The following is a 13,526-nucleotide window of genomic DNA, read 5'->3' on the forward strand; positions in this document are numbered from 1 at the left end:
CTACGTGTGGCAATGCGTCGCTAATGTTAATCTATGGGGCAAAAACGCATCCTGCAAACAACTTTGCAGGATACGTTTTTTGCCATAAACGACGCATTGCAACGTTTTGCAAAAAACGCCAGTGTGAAAGTAGCCTTATACTCGAGTCGGCTTACACTCGAGTGTATATACGGTAATTGTTTTTACATTTTTGTCAAATATCTGATTTTTTTTTTTTTAATAAACACAAAACATATCAACCTAAATTTATCATTATAATGTGTCACGAAAAAAAAAAAAAGTCTCTATCACTGGCATTTTTTTTTAAGCGTTCCAGAGTTTTTACCACATAAAGTGACACTGGTCAGATTTTGTAAATTTGGCTCTGTCACTAAGGGGTTAATATTAGTGATGTGCTCGTGGTTTTATACTGCTCTCGAATGGCAATTGTACATATTGCAGGGTTCCATCCATGGGGTTTTCTATTTTTTTTTCTTCCTTTTTTTATTCTTCTGAACTGTTGCTCTGATGGTTTGTCTGTTTTTTCTAAATCATTTTTGTCTGATTGTTAAGGTTTATTTTTAATTTGGTGACTTACCTGCACATATATTCTTGTAGTGACTAGTGCACGATCATCTTTCTAAACTATAAAATGTTTAATGTGTAGAACACTGAAGCAATTATTACAATCATGGCAAGTCCATACAAAGGGTAGGATCCAGCAGAGCGAAGCAGGTATTTCCTGAAAGTTGCAGCTTCGCCAACTAGATTCTAGGGAAATGCATGTACATTGATCCCATGTTGATGTCCGTGCAGCTGTACAAAAAAGTGCTACCGGTATCAGTAAGGTATTCATCCATGCTTTCTTGTAGTGCATTTGAAAGCCGACACAATTTCTATAATGCGGTTGCTACGTGACATCTAATCCAAATAATTTTTAACAAAATGATGCTGCAAAGTGGTGATGGGGAAAAAACCTACTCCTCTCCTTTTTAACAGCAAGGGAGGTGTATATGAGGGGCCAGACCAACTTGGAAGCAATAGTTTTCCAGGCTGCTGACCTTCAGCGCGTTTTTATATCAGAGTGCTGCCCAACATTAAGAACTATACAAAAAAAAAAAAAAAAAAAAATTATTTTTCTTAGAATGTTTCACGTTTTAGTGGCAAAAAATAAATTGGTAACGGTTTCATGTTTTGGTTGATGGAGCTGCGTGAGGCTTGGTTTTTGCGGGTTGATTCAGTGTTTTTGATACCATTCTGTGCTATATAATTATTTGCTTACATGTTTTGTTTTTTTTCCACTAGTGTTGCGGCGACCAAATTAACTGCAATATTTATTTTCTGTTAGTCAGGTGAAGCTTATATCTTAATAGATCTGCCTTTTATGTTTATGGATGTAGTGGTACCAAATGTGCATCTTTAATATCTTTTTAATTGACGGGAGTGCGATTTGACTTTTTGTTTCATATTTTTTTTAAACTTTTTTTTTTTTTAATATATATACTTTCTCCTTCGCCACATTGGGGGACACAGGACCATGGGTGTTATGCTGCTGTCACTAGGAGGCTGACATTAAGCTGAGACAAAAAAAGGTTAGCTCCTCCCCTGCAGTATACACCCTCATGCTGGCTTCCAGAGACCCAGTTCAAGCTTAGTGTCCGTAGGAGGCACACTGGATTTAATTCTTTCCCTTTTTCTATCGGACAAAGGGGCGACGGAATCTTTCAAGGCTCCGATCTCCCCGAACCAACAACAGGCGAGCACGGGAGTTCACCTCTCCGTACCCTCTCCTGCGACGTGGGAAGCCACTGCCTGAGCTGATTTTTGGGGGCGACGGGCCTTTTCTAGGGACCGATCTCCCCCACCCCCCTTACAGACGAGCACATGGAGGTCCTCCACGTATCCTCTTCTGCAGCCAGGTCTTTTTTGCCGGAAATCTGCTTTGCCCACCAGATTTTTACCTCGGCTGATCAGTGGCACTCTACGTTGTGGCGGCCGTGCAGCCCCCACTGCATCACCACTGAATATGCGGCTGATGGAAGGTGGTGGACGGTTCCTCTCCACCCCCCTTTCTGGGGATGCTGGATGGAGGCTCCCCAACCCCTGCACCGTCCTAATCTCCCCAGGCACACCTCACCAGGATCCTGTGTGCAGCAGTTTCTGCCCCCCTGCGTGGCTCGGTTCCACCCTCTATCGGGGTAAGTGCCTCGGGGGGTCGGCTGTTTGGCGGTCCGGAGGGCTCCCTCTTAGCAGCGGCATGTTTTTCTCTGGGCCCCATAGCTTCCGGCTGCGCGCTGGGCCGAAGCCGCAAATTTAGTCCCCGGCTTCAGCCTAGCTGCAGGCCGCATCCCGATAGGCTCCGCCCCCTTTATCACGTCATCCTGCGGCGCCGTCCCCCGGTCCTGGCGCTTCTTGCTGTCTGCGAGATCTCTCCCCCTGATCTCGGCGGCCATCTTGGATTCTTTCACTGCACGCCGCAGCTCCAGCTCTCCAGCCTCAGCTTCCCCCACGTGCAGCGCTGTGAACGCCGGCTGTCGCCTACTCCACTGCCGTCTCTCTCTTCCTCTGCGGGACACAGGACCACGGGTAAGGAGACCACGTCAGGTTCTCCCCTGCAGCGCCGCCCTCGCTTCCTTAGTTTATAGACCCTGAGGTCTATTTTACATTAACGTACACCATGTCTCAGTCAAAGACTAAAAAATCCTCTAAGGTACATACGACCTTTTTTTTCTGCATGTACCACCTACCAGGCTCCACATCCTCGGCCTCAAAGTTCCCCTCTCTGCTCAGCCTGCGATGCCCCATGTGCCCAGGAGCCCTCCACTGCCACCGACCCCGGCGTATCTAGTCCCCCTGCGTGGGTCGCTTCGCTGTCGCAGTCCGTGGGTTTTTTAGCCAATGTCATCAAATCCATTCAGAACCCGCCTGAGGAGCATGGCAATCCTTTTCATGGGTTAAGAGATCCCTCCGTAACAGGGGAATCGTCGGCCAGCAGGGGCCGCTCTCTCCGGAAAAGGCTCGGTCATCCAGAAAATGGATCTGCACTACCTCTCCTGAGCGCTCACCACGCCAGTCAGCTTCTGGCAATTCCACCTCTCGCTCACCCTCTTTAGGGGCTCGTAGCGTTCACGACTCTGAATATGAGTCTGATGTATCCTTAGACCCGGATGCTCCGGAGTTTGAATCTACAGTGGACTCCCTCATTGAGGCAGTCAATCACCGACTTAAAGTGGACGATGACCCTAATTCTGCTCCGGACCACTCAGTCTCCTTTACTAGAGCCAAGCGTTCTCATAAGACTTTTGCCTCTCACCCAGATTTCCTGGATATAGTCAGGCGACATAGGGAGCGTCCGGATAAGCGTTTCACGGGCAAGAAGGCCCTGGAATCGAAGTATCCTTTTTCCGCAGATCTCGTGAAAGACTGGATGGAATCCCCACTAGTAGATCCTCCGGTTTCGCGCCTAGCTTCCAAAACTCTCTTATCCATTCCGGATGGCGCTTCGATTAGGAATCCCACTGAACGCCAGCTAGATTCCCTAGCTCGCTCGGTGGACGAAGCCTCGGGTTCTTCCCTATTTCCTTCATTCGTCGCGGCTTGGGTGGCCAAGGCAATGGTTTCCTGGGCAGGTGCTCTAGCGAAATCCGTTCAGGAACAGGATCTCCCGTCTGAGGTGGTGGACCTTGCTAAACAGATTGCCATGGCTGGTGATTACGTGATGTACGCATCTCTCGATGCAGCGAATTGCACAGCAACGGGGGCTTCAAACGCCATCACCATCAGAAGAGCTATTTGGCTCAGAGTGGCGCGCAGATTCCTCCTCTAAAAAGTCTCTGATTTCTCTCCCATTTCAGAGCGGGCGTCTTTTTGGAGAAAAGCTAGACCATCTTATTTCCGACGCTACAGGGGGAAAGAGCAAGTTCCTTCCCCAACAGAGGCCCAAGGCGGCCTTCCAGCGCCAGCCATATTTTCGCTTTCGGCCCTTTCGTAGCAGTCCAGCCTGGTCCAATCCTGCCGCCTCTTCCAGATCAGACCGATCCGCTCGCTCAGAGACATTCGCCCCTCTTTCAGGCCGAATCAGTCCTGGCGAGGAAAGCCTAGGCAACCCAGAACCAGAGGCTCCAGGCCTGCCAGATTCCCTTCACAATGACTCGGGAACGGCTCCAGTCGATACCACCAAAGTAGGCGGACGTCTACTTCTTTTTCAGCAAGTCTGGCTCTCCGTCATCCACGACGAATGGGTCAGGGATCTGGTGTCATCTGGCTACAAAATAGTTCTCTGCGTCCCCCTCCAGCTCTGTTTTTTCCCTCTCGTCTCCCCAGTTCGGGGGCTCACTCGCGCCCTTCTTTGCGCCATTCATTCCCTCCTCCAGAGCGGGGTCATTGTTCCGGTTCCGGAACACGAGAGGTTTTTACTCAAACCTCTTCGTCGTGCCAAAAAAGGACGGGAAAGTGCGCCCCATTTTGGATCTGAAGCTCCTGAACAAGTGCGTAAAAGTACGGCACTTCAGGATGGAATCGCTTCGGTCGGTCATCTCCTCGATGGAGAGAGGGGAATACCTGGCATCGATAGACATCAAGGATGCCTATCTTCACATTCCAATATTCCCGCCACATCAAAGGTTCCTCCGCTTTGCCATCCTAGAGGACCATTTCCAATTCACGGCCTTACCCTTCGGTCTTGCCACGGCACCCAGGGTATTCACAAAGGTCATGGCGGCCGTCATGGCCATTCTTCATTCTCGAGGAGTGGTCTTGTTGCCTTACTTAAACGACCTCCTCATAAAGGGTCCGTCTTATCAGGCCTGCGAGGCAAGCGTCCACATTACCTTGGATTCTCTTTCGCGCCTGGGCTGGTTGATCAACTTGGACACGTCCTCCCCCGTTCCTGCCCGACGGATCTCCTTTCTGGGAATGATCCTGGACACTTCAAGGACTGGTCTTGCTTCCTTGGTCCAAGGCCCAAGAGCTTCAGCATGGGGCTCGGACGCTCTGCCATCCTCGCCCGCGACCCATTCGGTTCGCCATGAAGATCCTGGGCAAAATGGTAGCAGCAATCGAAGCGGTTCCTTTCGCTCAACTCCATCTCCGCCCCTTGCAACAGGCTCTGCTGGACAACTGGGACAGGAGTCCCTTATCCCTCGATCGTCCTTGCCCTTTGTCTCCGCGGATCAGACAATCTCTTGTATGGTGGACCCTGGGTCCATCTCTCCTCCAGGGGAAGTCTTTTCTCCCGATCCGCTGGTTAGTGGTAACTACTGACGCCAGTCTCCTCGGCTGGGGTGCGGTGTTTCTTCACCAATCTTCCCAGGGTCGTTGGACAGTTCGGGAGTCGAGGCTCCCTATAAACATCCTGGAGATTCGTGCGATCAGACTCGCCCTGAGACACTTTCACTCCCTGCTCGCGGATCACCCTATCCGAGTCCAATCGGACAATGTTGCAGCAGTGGCATACATAAACCACCAAGGGGGTACCCGCAGCAGGGCGGCGATGCAGGAAGTCTCCCACATTCTTCGTTGGGCCGAAGCCAACCATTCCACCATTTCCGCGGTGCACATTCCGGGCGTCAAAAACTGGGCAGCGGACTTTCTGAGCCGTCAAGGCCTTGCCTCGGGGGAGTGGGAACTCCATCCAGAGGTTTTTCAGCAGATCTGCCTTCGTTGGGGGATCCCGGACGTGGATCTGATGGCGTCCAGTTTGAACATAGTAACATAGTAACATAGTTAGTAAGGCCGAAAAAAGACATTTGTCCATCCAGTTCAGCCTATATTCCATTATAATAAATACCCAGATCTACGTCCTTCTACAGAACCTAATAATTGTATGAACGCCAAGGTTCACAATTTCATTGTATTTTCTCGGGATCCCCAGGCTATTGGAGTGGACGGGCTGATATCACCTTGGCATCAGTTCCCACTCCTGTACGTGTTTCTTCCGCCTCCCTTACTGCCGAAGGTGATCCGGAAGATCAAGACGGAGGGGTTCCGGTCATTCTGGTCGAACCGGATTGGCCACGTCGCGCTTGGTATGCGGAGCTCGTTCAGCTCGTAACCGACGTCCCCTGGCGGTTACCAGACCGCCCAGATCTGCTTCGCCAAGAGCTGATCTGCCACCAGAGCTCAGGGGCCCTACGAATAACGGCGTGGCTGTTGAAACCTGGATTCTAACTCGAGCTGGTTTCTCTCAGCAGGTCATTCCCACCATGATAAGCACTCGCAAGGCGTCTTCCGCTTCCATCTACCACCGCACCTGGAAAACCTTCTTCTCGTGGTGCAGGCTCCGAGGTCGCCCTCCGCTCGTTTTCTCTATCCCTTGCATTTTGGATTTCCTTCAGTCCGGTTTGGATTCCGGCTTGGCGCTGAGTTCCCTCAAAGGTCAGATCTCGGCGTTATCCGTGTTATTCCAACGCAGGATCGCTGCCAACCTTCAAGTCAAGACTTTCATTCAGGGGGTCTCCCATGTGGTACCCCCCTACAGAATGCCGTTGGAGACCTGGGATCTCAACTTGGTCCTGGGGGTTCTTCAGGAACCTCCGTTCGAGCCCCTTCAGGACGTTCCGCTTTCTGTCCTCTCCTGGAAGGTTGCCTTCCTTGTAGCCGTGACGTCTATCAGATGGGTCTCAGAATTGGCCGCTTTATCCTGCCGGGCTCCTTTTCTTGCCTTCCATCAGGACAAGGTAGTCCTACGCCCTTCTTCGGCCTTTCTCCCTAAGGTGGTCTCATCTTTTCACCTTAACGAGGACATCATTCTTCCCTCTTTTTGCCCGCAGCCAAAACACAGGGTTGAAAAAGCCATTCATACCCTGGACGTGGTACGGGCCCTTAGGAGGTTCATTTCCAGAACTGCTCATTTCAGAAAATTGGATGCCCCTTTCGTGCTCCCGGAGGGTCACAGAAAGGGTTTGGCTGCGTCTAAAGCCACGATAGCCAGATGGATTCGATCTGCTATCCAGGAATCCTATCGGGTCAGGGGCAGACCTATCCCGGCGGGGATTAGAGCACACTCCACTCGGTCGATGGGTGCTTCCTGGGCCATCCGGCACCAGCCACCAGCGGAGCAGGTTTGCAAGGCCGCAACGTGGTCCAGCCTGCATACTTTCACAAAGCACTACAATGTCCACATTCATTCGTCTGCGGACGCGGCCCTTGGCAGACGTATTCTGCAAGCGGCCGTCGCGCATTTGTAGTCAGATGGTACACGGAGTTGTTTGGTTGTATTGTTCCCCTCCCAGGGACTGCTTTGGGACGTCCCATGGTCCTGTGTCCCCCAATGTGGCAAAGGAGAAATGGGGATTTTTGTGTGTACTCACCGTAAAATCCTTTTCTCCGAGCCACTCATTGGGGGACACAGCACCCACCCTGTTAGCCTGTTTGGCTCTTTACCTTTTTCAGTTTTTGACTATTTTTGACATGTTATACTCTAATGTTACTTGATATATTGTTATTATTCTCCTACTACTTTTGCACTGAACTGGGTCTCTGGAAGCCAGCATGACGGTGTATACTGCAGGAGAGGAGCTAACCTTTTTTTGTCTCAGCTTAGTGTCAGCCTCCTAGTGACAGCAGCATAACATCCATGGTCCTGTGTCCCCCAATGAGTGGCTCGGAGAAAAGGATTTTACGGTGAGTACACACAAAAATCCCTATTTACCTTTAATATATTTGCTATTCCCCCTTAGGGGACTTAAACCTGTGATCATCTGATAAATGCATCAGTTCTGTAGTATATAGTGAAAAACATGGTCTCCTTTAAAGCCGAGGCACAGGCTGTTTCATGACAGGCTTGGGGGGGGGGGGGGGGGGGAGAGAATTGTCTTCAACAAACCATTCGCTATCATAGCAACCCATTGGCGCTTTCGATCATGTTGTGGGGCAGCCAATGGGAGCATAGAATGATGTCCCCGTGCCAGTGTGTTAATGCTGTTCATTGATTTTGACAGATTGCATTTCCCAGCTTTACAGTCACTGCCAACACTTTGCTGCACTGTCCGTGGTTGGCGGCAGATCTGGCTGTTTCACAGCCATGTATGGAGCATGCTCACCCCATGAACCCTCTTCTGACTTACACTGTACATGTACGCTGAATTTCTGGAATAGGTTAAAAAATGACACTTTAAATCTGTCATTGCAAGATAAAAATAAGTTTATTCTTGTAAACAAACAGAGCCCGTCATTGTTTTAATCACTTTAAATGACTTCAGTGTAAACTATGTGCCTTTTTACCTTTATGTTCTGATGTCGTCAGTTTCTGTGGTGGGCACAGCTCATCAAATTTTGGGGGGAAATAGAGCAGCAGCATCTCCCAGGAGTGTATTGTAATCCGCCTCTGCCAACTCTAATCTATATCTTCCCTCTTGCATACCATTATTGGCACACTACAAGCATGCATGTAACAGATTCACAAAGTATGTAAACAGGCCTTTATCAAATGTCTTTTGTTTGTACCTTAGGAGCTGATTGATGACTTCATATTCCCAGCGTCCAACGTTTATCTGCAATATATGAAAACTGGCGAGCTTCCGGCTGAGCAAGCTATTCCAGTATGCAGTTCTCCAGCCACCATAAATGCAGGCTTTGAGTTGCTAGTTGCATTAGCTGTGGGATGTGTTCGTAATCTCAGACAGATTGTAGATACATTGAATGAAATGTATTACACAGGTATTGTACATCAACACTTTACTCTTATGATTTTTTTTTTCCATTTTACTTGAGTAAAGAAGCATGTAAAAATAACAAAATCTCCTGCCTACTTAATTTTCGCGGTCTTAAGAGATTGCATTTACTTGAGCAGAAATTATTAGCCAGTAGATAAGCCTTCCCAACTGCAACTTCTCATTTGTATGGAGTATTAAACTGGCTATAAATTTCAGACTAATTTTCTGAATGGCATGTCGATCATAGTGGTCGTATTGGTTGTCCCTTTTTATAAGGTGGAATGACAGAACTCCACTCTGTCTGTTGTGATCTGGGCTTCTATTATTGTGATGCAGAGTTGTCATCAAGTCTGAATGACTTTAAATTTACAGCAACCAGCCCCAACCAATCCAAACCAGCAGAACTTTTAAACCATTATCTGTCGTCATCCGTCCTGGGTCAAACTTTTTTTTGCCAACCATCGTACCTTTTTCGTTGTACAGCAAGTGGTCTAAGTGGCCTTTTCAGCCACCTAAAATCACTTGTATTTGACCAGCCTATATGAACACTTATGCAATAAATTTGCCATAAGGCAGAGGTTGTTATATTTTAGCAATTGAAAAGTGGGTGCACATTATAAATGCAGGTTTGGAGTAATCACCTAAAGCAGCACTCCAGTGTTTTTTTTTTTTTTTGTTTGTTTTTTACCGCTGGAGTGGTGCTTCTAATCTAAGGTCCCTGACCCTACTCTTACACTTACCAGCTGGCGTCTCCCCCTTCTATCACTACAGTTCACCTCGGTCTCCATCAGTTTGTGACCTGCCAAATCGATCCAGTGTTTCATGAAGCAAACCGAGGGTCACAACTCAAACTTGCACCTTTGTTCTGGCTATCATAGACTTGCATTGAGAGCTTGTAACTTAACTTCTGACTTCCAGCCGGTCACAAGATAGTGCTGTTGGTCATGAGCGGCACCAAAAATAAAAATTGTAGACAGCTGAGGGTGAGTATAAGACCAGGGACTGGGATCTTATGTTAGAAGCGCCACTCCTGCTTTATAAAAAAAACAACCAAAAATCCCTTAAGTGGTGCTATAGATTCAGCAAGCAGTTGATACCATAATAAAGTTGCTGGCTGTCTCCAGTAGCTACTAGCCTCTAATTGAAACTGGGTTTGTGCATTTAACTTCTATGCAAACTAAATATCTATGTGTTGTTTACTAGATTGCATCCCACTGAAGAGCAAAAAACATTTGGATCTTTATAGATTTTTTTTTTTTAACCATTTCAGTATTTTAATGTATCTCTTCTCCATCATCTAGGTTGTGAAGCTCTTACAGAGTGGGAATATCTTCCCCCAGTTGGACCACGACCCCCCAAGGGCTTTGTTGGGCTGAAAAACGCTGGTGCTACTTGTTACATGAACTCTGTAATCCAGCAGTTGTATATGATACCTGCCATCCGAAATGGAATTCTTGCTATTGAAGGCACTGGCAGTGATGTAGATGATGACATGTCTGGGGATGAAAAACAAGACAATGAGGTAACACAGCTGGCTGGGCGTCACTATAAGCTTTTATCCGCAGTCATTATTGCAAGACTCGTTAAAGGGTCGATAGTGACTTGTAGGATTTTCCTTCCAACGGGTGGTGCTATAAAGTTTTAAGTCCTCTTCCTCTCAGAAGTGGCAATTTGCACATCTGACTTAACAGAATTAGTTTAAACATTTTTCCCACAATTATTTACTTTTATAACCTTCTAGTTTCTCCCATGACCCCCAGAACGGTTGTCTAAAGCCCTCCGGTTTCACCCTAGTGTAAACGTTGAATAGACTGTATCATACATGCTCAGCTGCTGCTGTCAGTGGGACTCGTGCCCGGTTTCGCATCTCAGCTCTTCTGGACTGTGCTGTCCATCATTTTTACAGAGTGAGCATTGACCCATTACAACACATGCTCTACGTTGATCTGCGTTGTATACTTGCCAATGAAAGTAACAGACTTCTGAAACTGGCCTAACAGAAAATACAGGTCTGTCTCACTCCAATTAATGTCTTCCTCATAGCCGTAGTGGGGTGAGGAGGAAGGGTGGCTTGGGGTTCCCGTTGTAGTATTCATGTGATGGCTGTAATATCAGTCTGGGCATTTTGTCTGTATATGTGAAATACATACTCTTGCGTGAGCATGGCCTGTATCCCTCTTTCCACTCGTATGTGGCATTGTTTGAGTATATGTACTGAGGTGACTTTGTAGGAAGACTTTATAGTTATTTTTATTTAACTTTTGATCAATTTTACTGCTTCTAAACCCTTGAGAGCGGAAACTCACACAAATTTTGTCTTGACAGAGTAATGTAGACTCACGGGGGGATGATGTCTTTGGTTACCCTCACCAGTATGAAGATAAGCCCTCACTGAGCAAAACTGAGGACAGAAAAGAGTACAATATTGGCGTGCTGAGACATCTGCAAGTCATATTTGGCCACTTGGCAGCATCAAGGTTACAGTACTACGTCCCAAGAGGTTTCTGGAAACAGTTTAGGTTAGTCACATTTTTCTGTACCCTGTATTTTTTTCTGACTACTTTGCCTTTCTATCGGTTATGTGTTCTTTTAAAATAGAATTCTATATGAAGGGAGGGAGGGGAGCATGATTTGGGGGATCCTGTGTTATCAGCTGTGTATAGAGGTGTTACCTGTCAATGTAACCCTGTCTGTCATGATGACCCTGCAGAAAGTCCTCCTAAATCATCACGAAGCGTGAGCATAGCATAATATTGTGACTACAGTAAAAAACTGCAAAATTTGGGATTTTTTTTGTATACCATATTTTGCGGATTATAAGACTCACCCCAAATTGTTGGGAGGAAAATTTTGTTTTTAATAAAATGGTGAGTGCTACAATTCACTGTTGCGGTAGCTTACCTGGGTGGCAGCGGTGGTGTTGCGGGGTCCCAGGTGGCAGGGTCACTGCTGGCAGAGGCAGGAGATGCTGCAGGCTCCACACTGGTAGGACGGGGGTGTTCAGTGGTGTAGGAGCTCCTCTGACATTTTTTGAAAGCCCAGAGCCCCACACTTTAAAATACTCTCCGGGAAAATGGCTGCCGGTGATAAGTGCGCAAGTGAGATCTGAGGAGCCAAGATCTCTATTTGCGCATGTGGCTATTTTCCCCAAAGTCCACTGCATAGAAGCGTATGGCATGTGCGAGGCTCCAAGCTTCACAAATGTTGGTGGAGCCCACGCAACCCCGAACACCTTGTCGTACCAGCCTGGGGCCCGTAGCCAGGAGCTTCCGGCAGCAGCAAACCTGAGCCCTTAATTCACCGCAGCTACAATTAGGGATTATAAGATACACCCCCATTTTCCTCCCCAATTTTTTATTTGGGAGGGGGAAGTATGTCCTATAATAAGAAAAATATGGTGTATGTATTAAAAAAAAAATGTACAAACTGAGATCACACTCCCCCTTTAAAGACCTATTTTTCTTGGTTCTCCATATTTTTCTTGGTTCTTCAGATTTTTCTTCGTTCTCCATATATAACCTTTGGGTCTTCTTTAATCTGAAACGCTCTAATTGGTGTGGGTTTTTTTTTTTTTTCTTTTGTTTTTGGCTTTTCTTTTTTCTTCAATCCACTATGCCAGGGATTGCTACACTTCACTTCTCTCAAGTAAAAAATGGCTGTTGTAGTCCCTTGTTTGACAGGTGGATGGGCATAAAAATCTGAAGAAGCCCACTTCATTCTGACCATTATTGGGCTTCCTATGTTTGATCCTTCACCAATCAAGGAGGGATAGCATAGCCCTATTTGTTTTGTTTTTGTGAATTCTTAGCTATAGCCCTTCATTTAATGGTGGACAACACTTTGTTATAATACCTAATATTTTTTTTTTCTTTCTTTGCTTTCAGGCTTTGGGGAGAACCCGTTAACCTTCGAGAACAACATGATGCTTTAGAATTTTTTAATTCTCTTGTGGACAGTTTAGATGAAGCTTTAAAGGCATTAGGTCATCCAACTATGTTAAGCAAAGTCTTAGGAGGTTCTTTTGCTGATCAAAAAATTTGCCAAGGTTGTCCTCATAGGTGAGTTTCCAAAGTGTGTGTGTAAACTAAAAAACAATATATATGTATTATCAATTTATGTAAGTATATTGGTATATATTTATCTGAAAATGTTTATAAGCTTTTTATCACATTACCACTTTCATTATCCTACTATTAGTTTTCAGTCTCCATTCCCATTTTGTCACTCTGATTTTTCCACATGGCCACTCCTTCATGCATGGTCAATTAGGTTTACACTTTACTGCAGTAAATTTGTTATTACTGTCTTTTATATAAATAGGGGCCTTAAATTGGTAAAATATGAAATGTATATTTGTTTCTCGTGAGAATCTCTATGAAACACAGTAAATTGACAAATAGTAACAGATAAAATATTTGTTGTGTACGTGTATTTTTTTATTTTTAAGCTGCATTTGGTAAAGTTCTATAGTCTCCCAGCAGCACCCAAAACTAGCTCTCACTTCACAGCCTTATTACATATATACAAATGTGCCTGCTGGGCTTGAAAACCTTTGAACTTTTTACAGGTACGAATGTGAAGAATCTTTTACAACGCTGAATGTAGATATTAGAAATCACCAAAACTTGCTTGACTCTATGGAACAATATGTCAAAGGAGACTTGCTGGAAGGTGCAAATGCGTATCACTGTGAAAAATGCAACAAAAAGGTGAATCCTCTTTCTGAAACATAAGTTTAAGTGCTCACTTTTCCAGACTGTCAGACAATCTCCCTGGAGAGATAGGCGAACTGATAAACCAGTGTTTGTCAGAAAACATGTTAAATAGTCAACTTTTAAGCCAAGATGTTAAACCTACAGAGCCTCAGTAGTGCAGTATAGCTGCAGGGGCACT

The 13,526-nt window shown here is 46.3% G+C and overlaps 1 protein-coding gene across 6 annotated transcripts in view; it reads left to right on the forward strand.

The window, feature by feature from the left end:
- Window positions 1–13,526, forward strand: part of USP9X (ubiquitin specific peptidase 9 X-linked) — a 241,980-nt gene that overhangs the window by 175,145 nt on the left and 53,309 nt on the right. For all 6 annotated transcript variants that reach the window (XM_069761633.1, XM_069761629.1, XM_069761631.1 and 3 more), the window contains exons 30-34: window positions 8,430–8,637; window positions 9,935–10,155; window positions 10,959–11,152; window positions 12,518–12,691; window positions 13,201–13,342. In XM_069761633.1, the coding sequence (XP_069617734.1) occupies window positions 8,430–8,637; window positions 9,935–10,155; window positions 10,959–11,152; window positions 12,518–12,691; window positions 13,201–13,342 (939 nt within the window). The remainder of the gene's footprint in view (window positions 1–8,429; window positions 8,638–9,934; window positions 10,156–10,958; window positions 11,153–12,517; window positions 12,692–13,200; window positions 13,343–13,526) is intronic.

The sequence above is a fragment of the Ranitomeya imitator genome, chromosome 3 (assembly GCF_032444005.1).
Source record: "Ranitomeya imitator isolate aRanImi1 chromosome 3, aRanImi1.pri, whole genome shotgun sequence".
Lineage (NCBI taxonomy): Eukaryota > Metazoa > Chordata > Amphibia > Anura > Dendrobatidae > Ranitomeya > Ranitomeya imitator.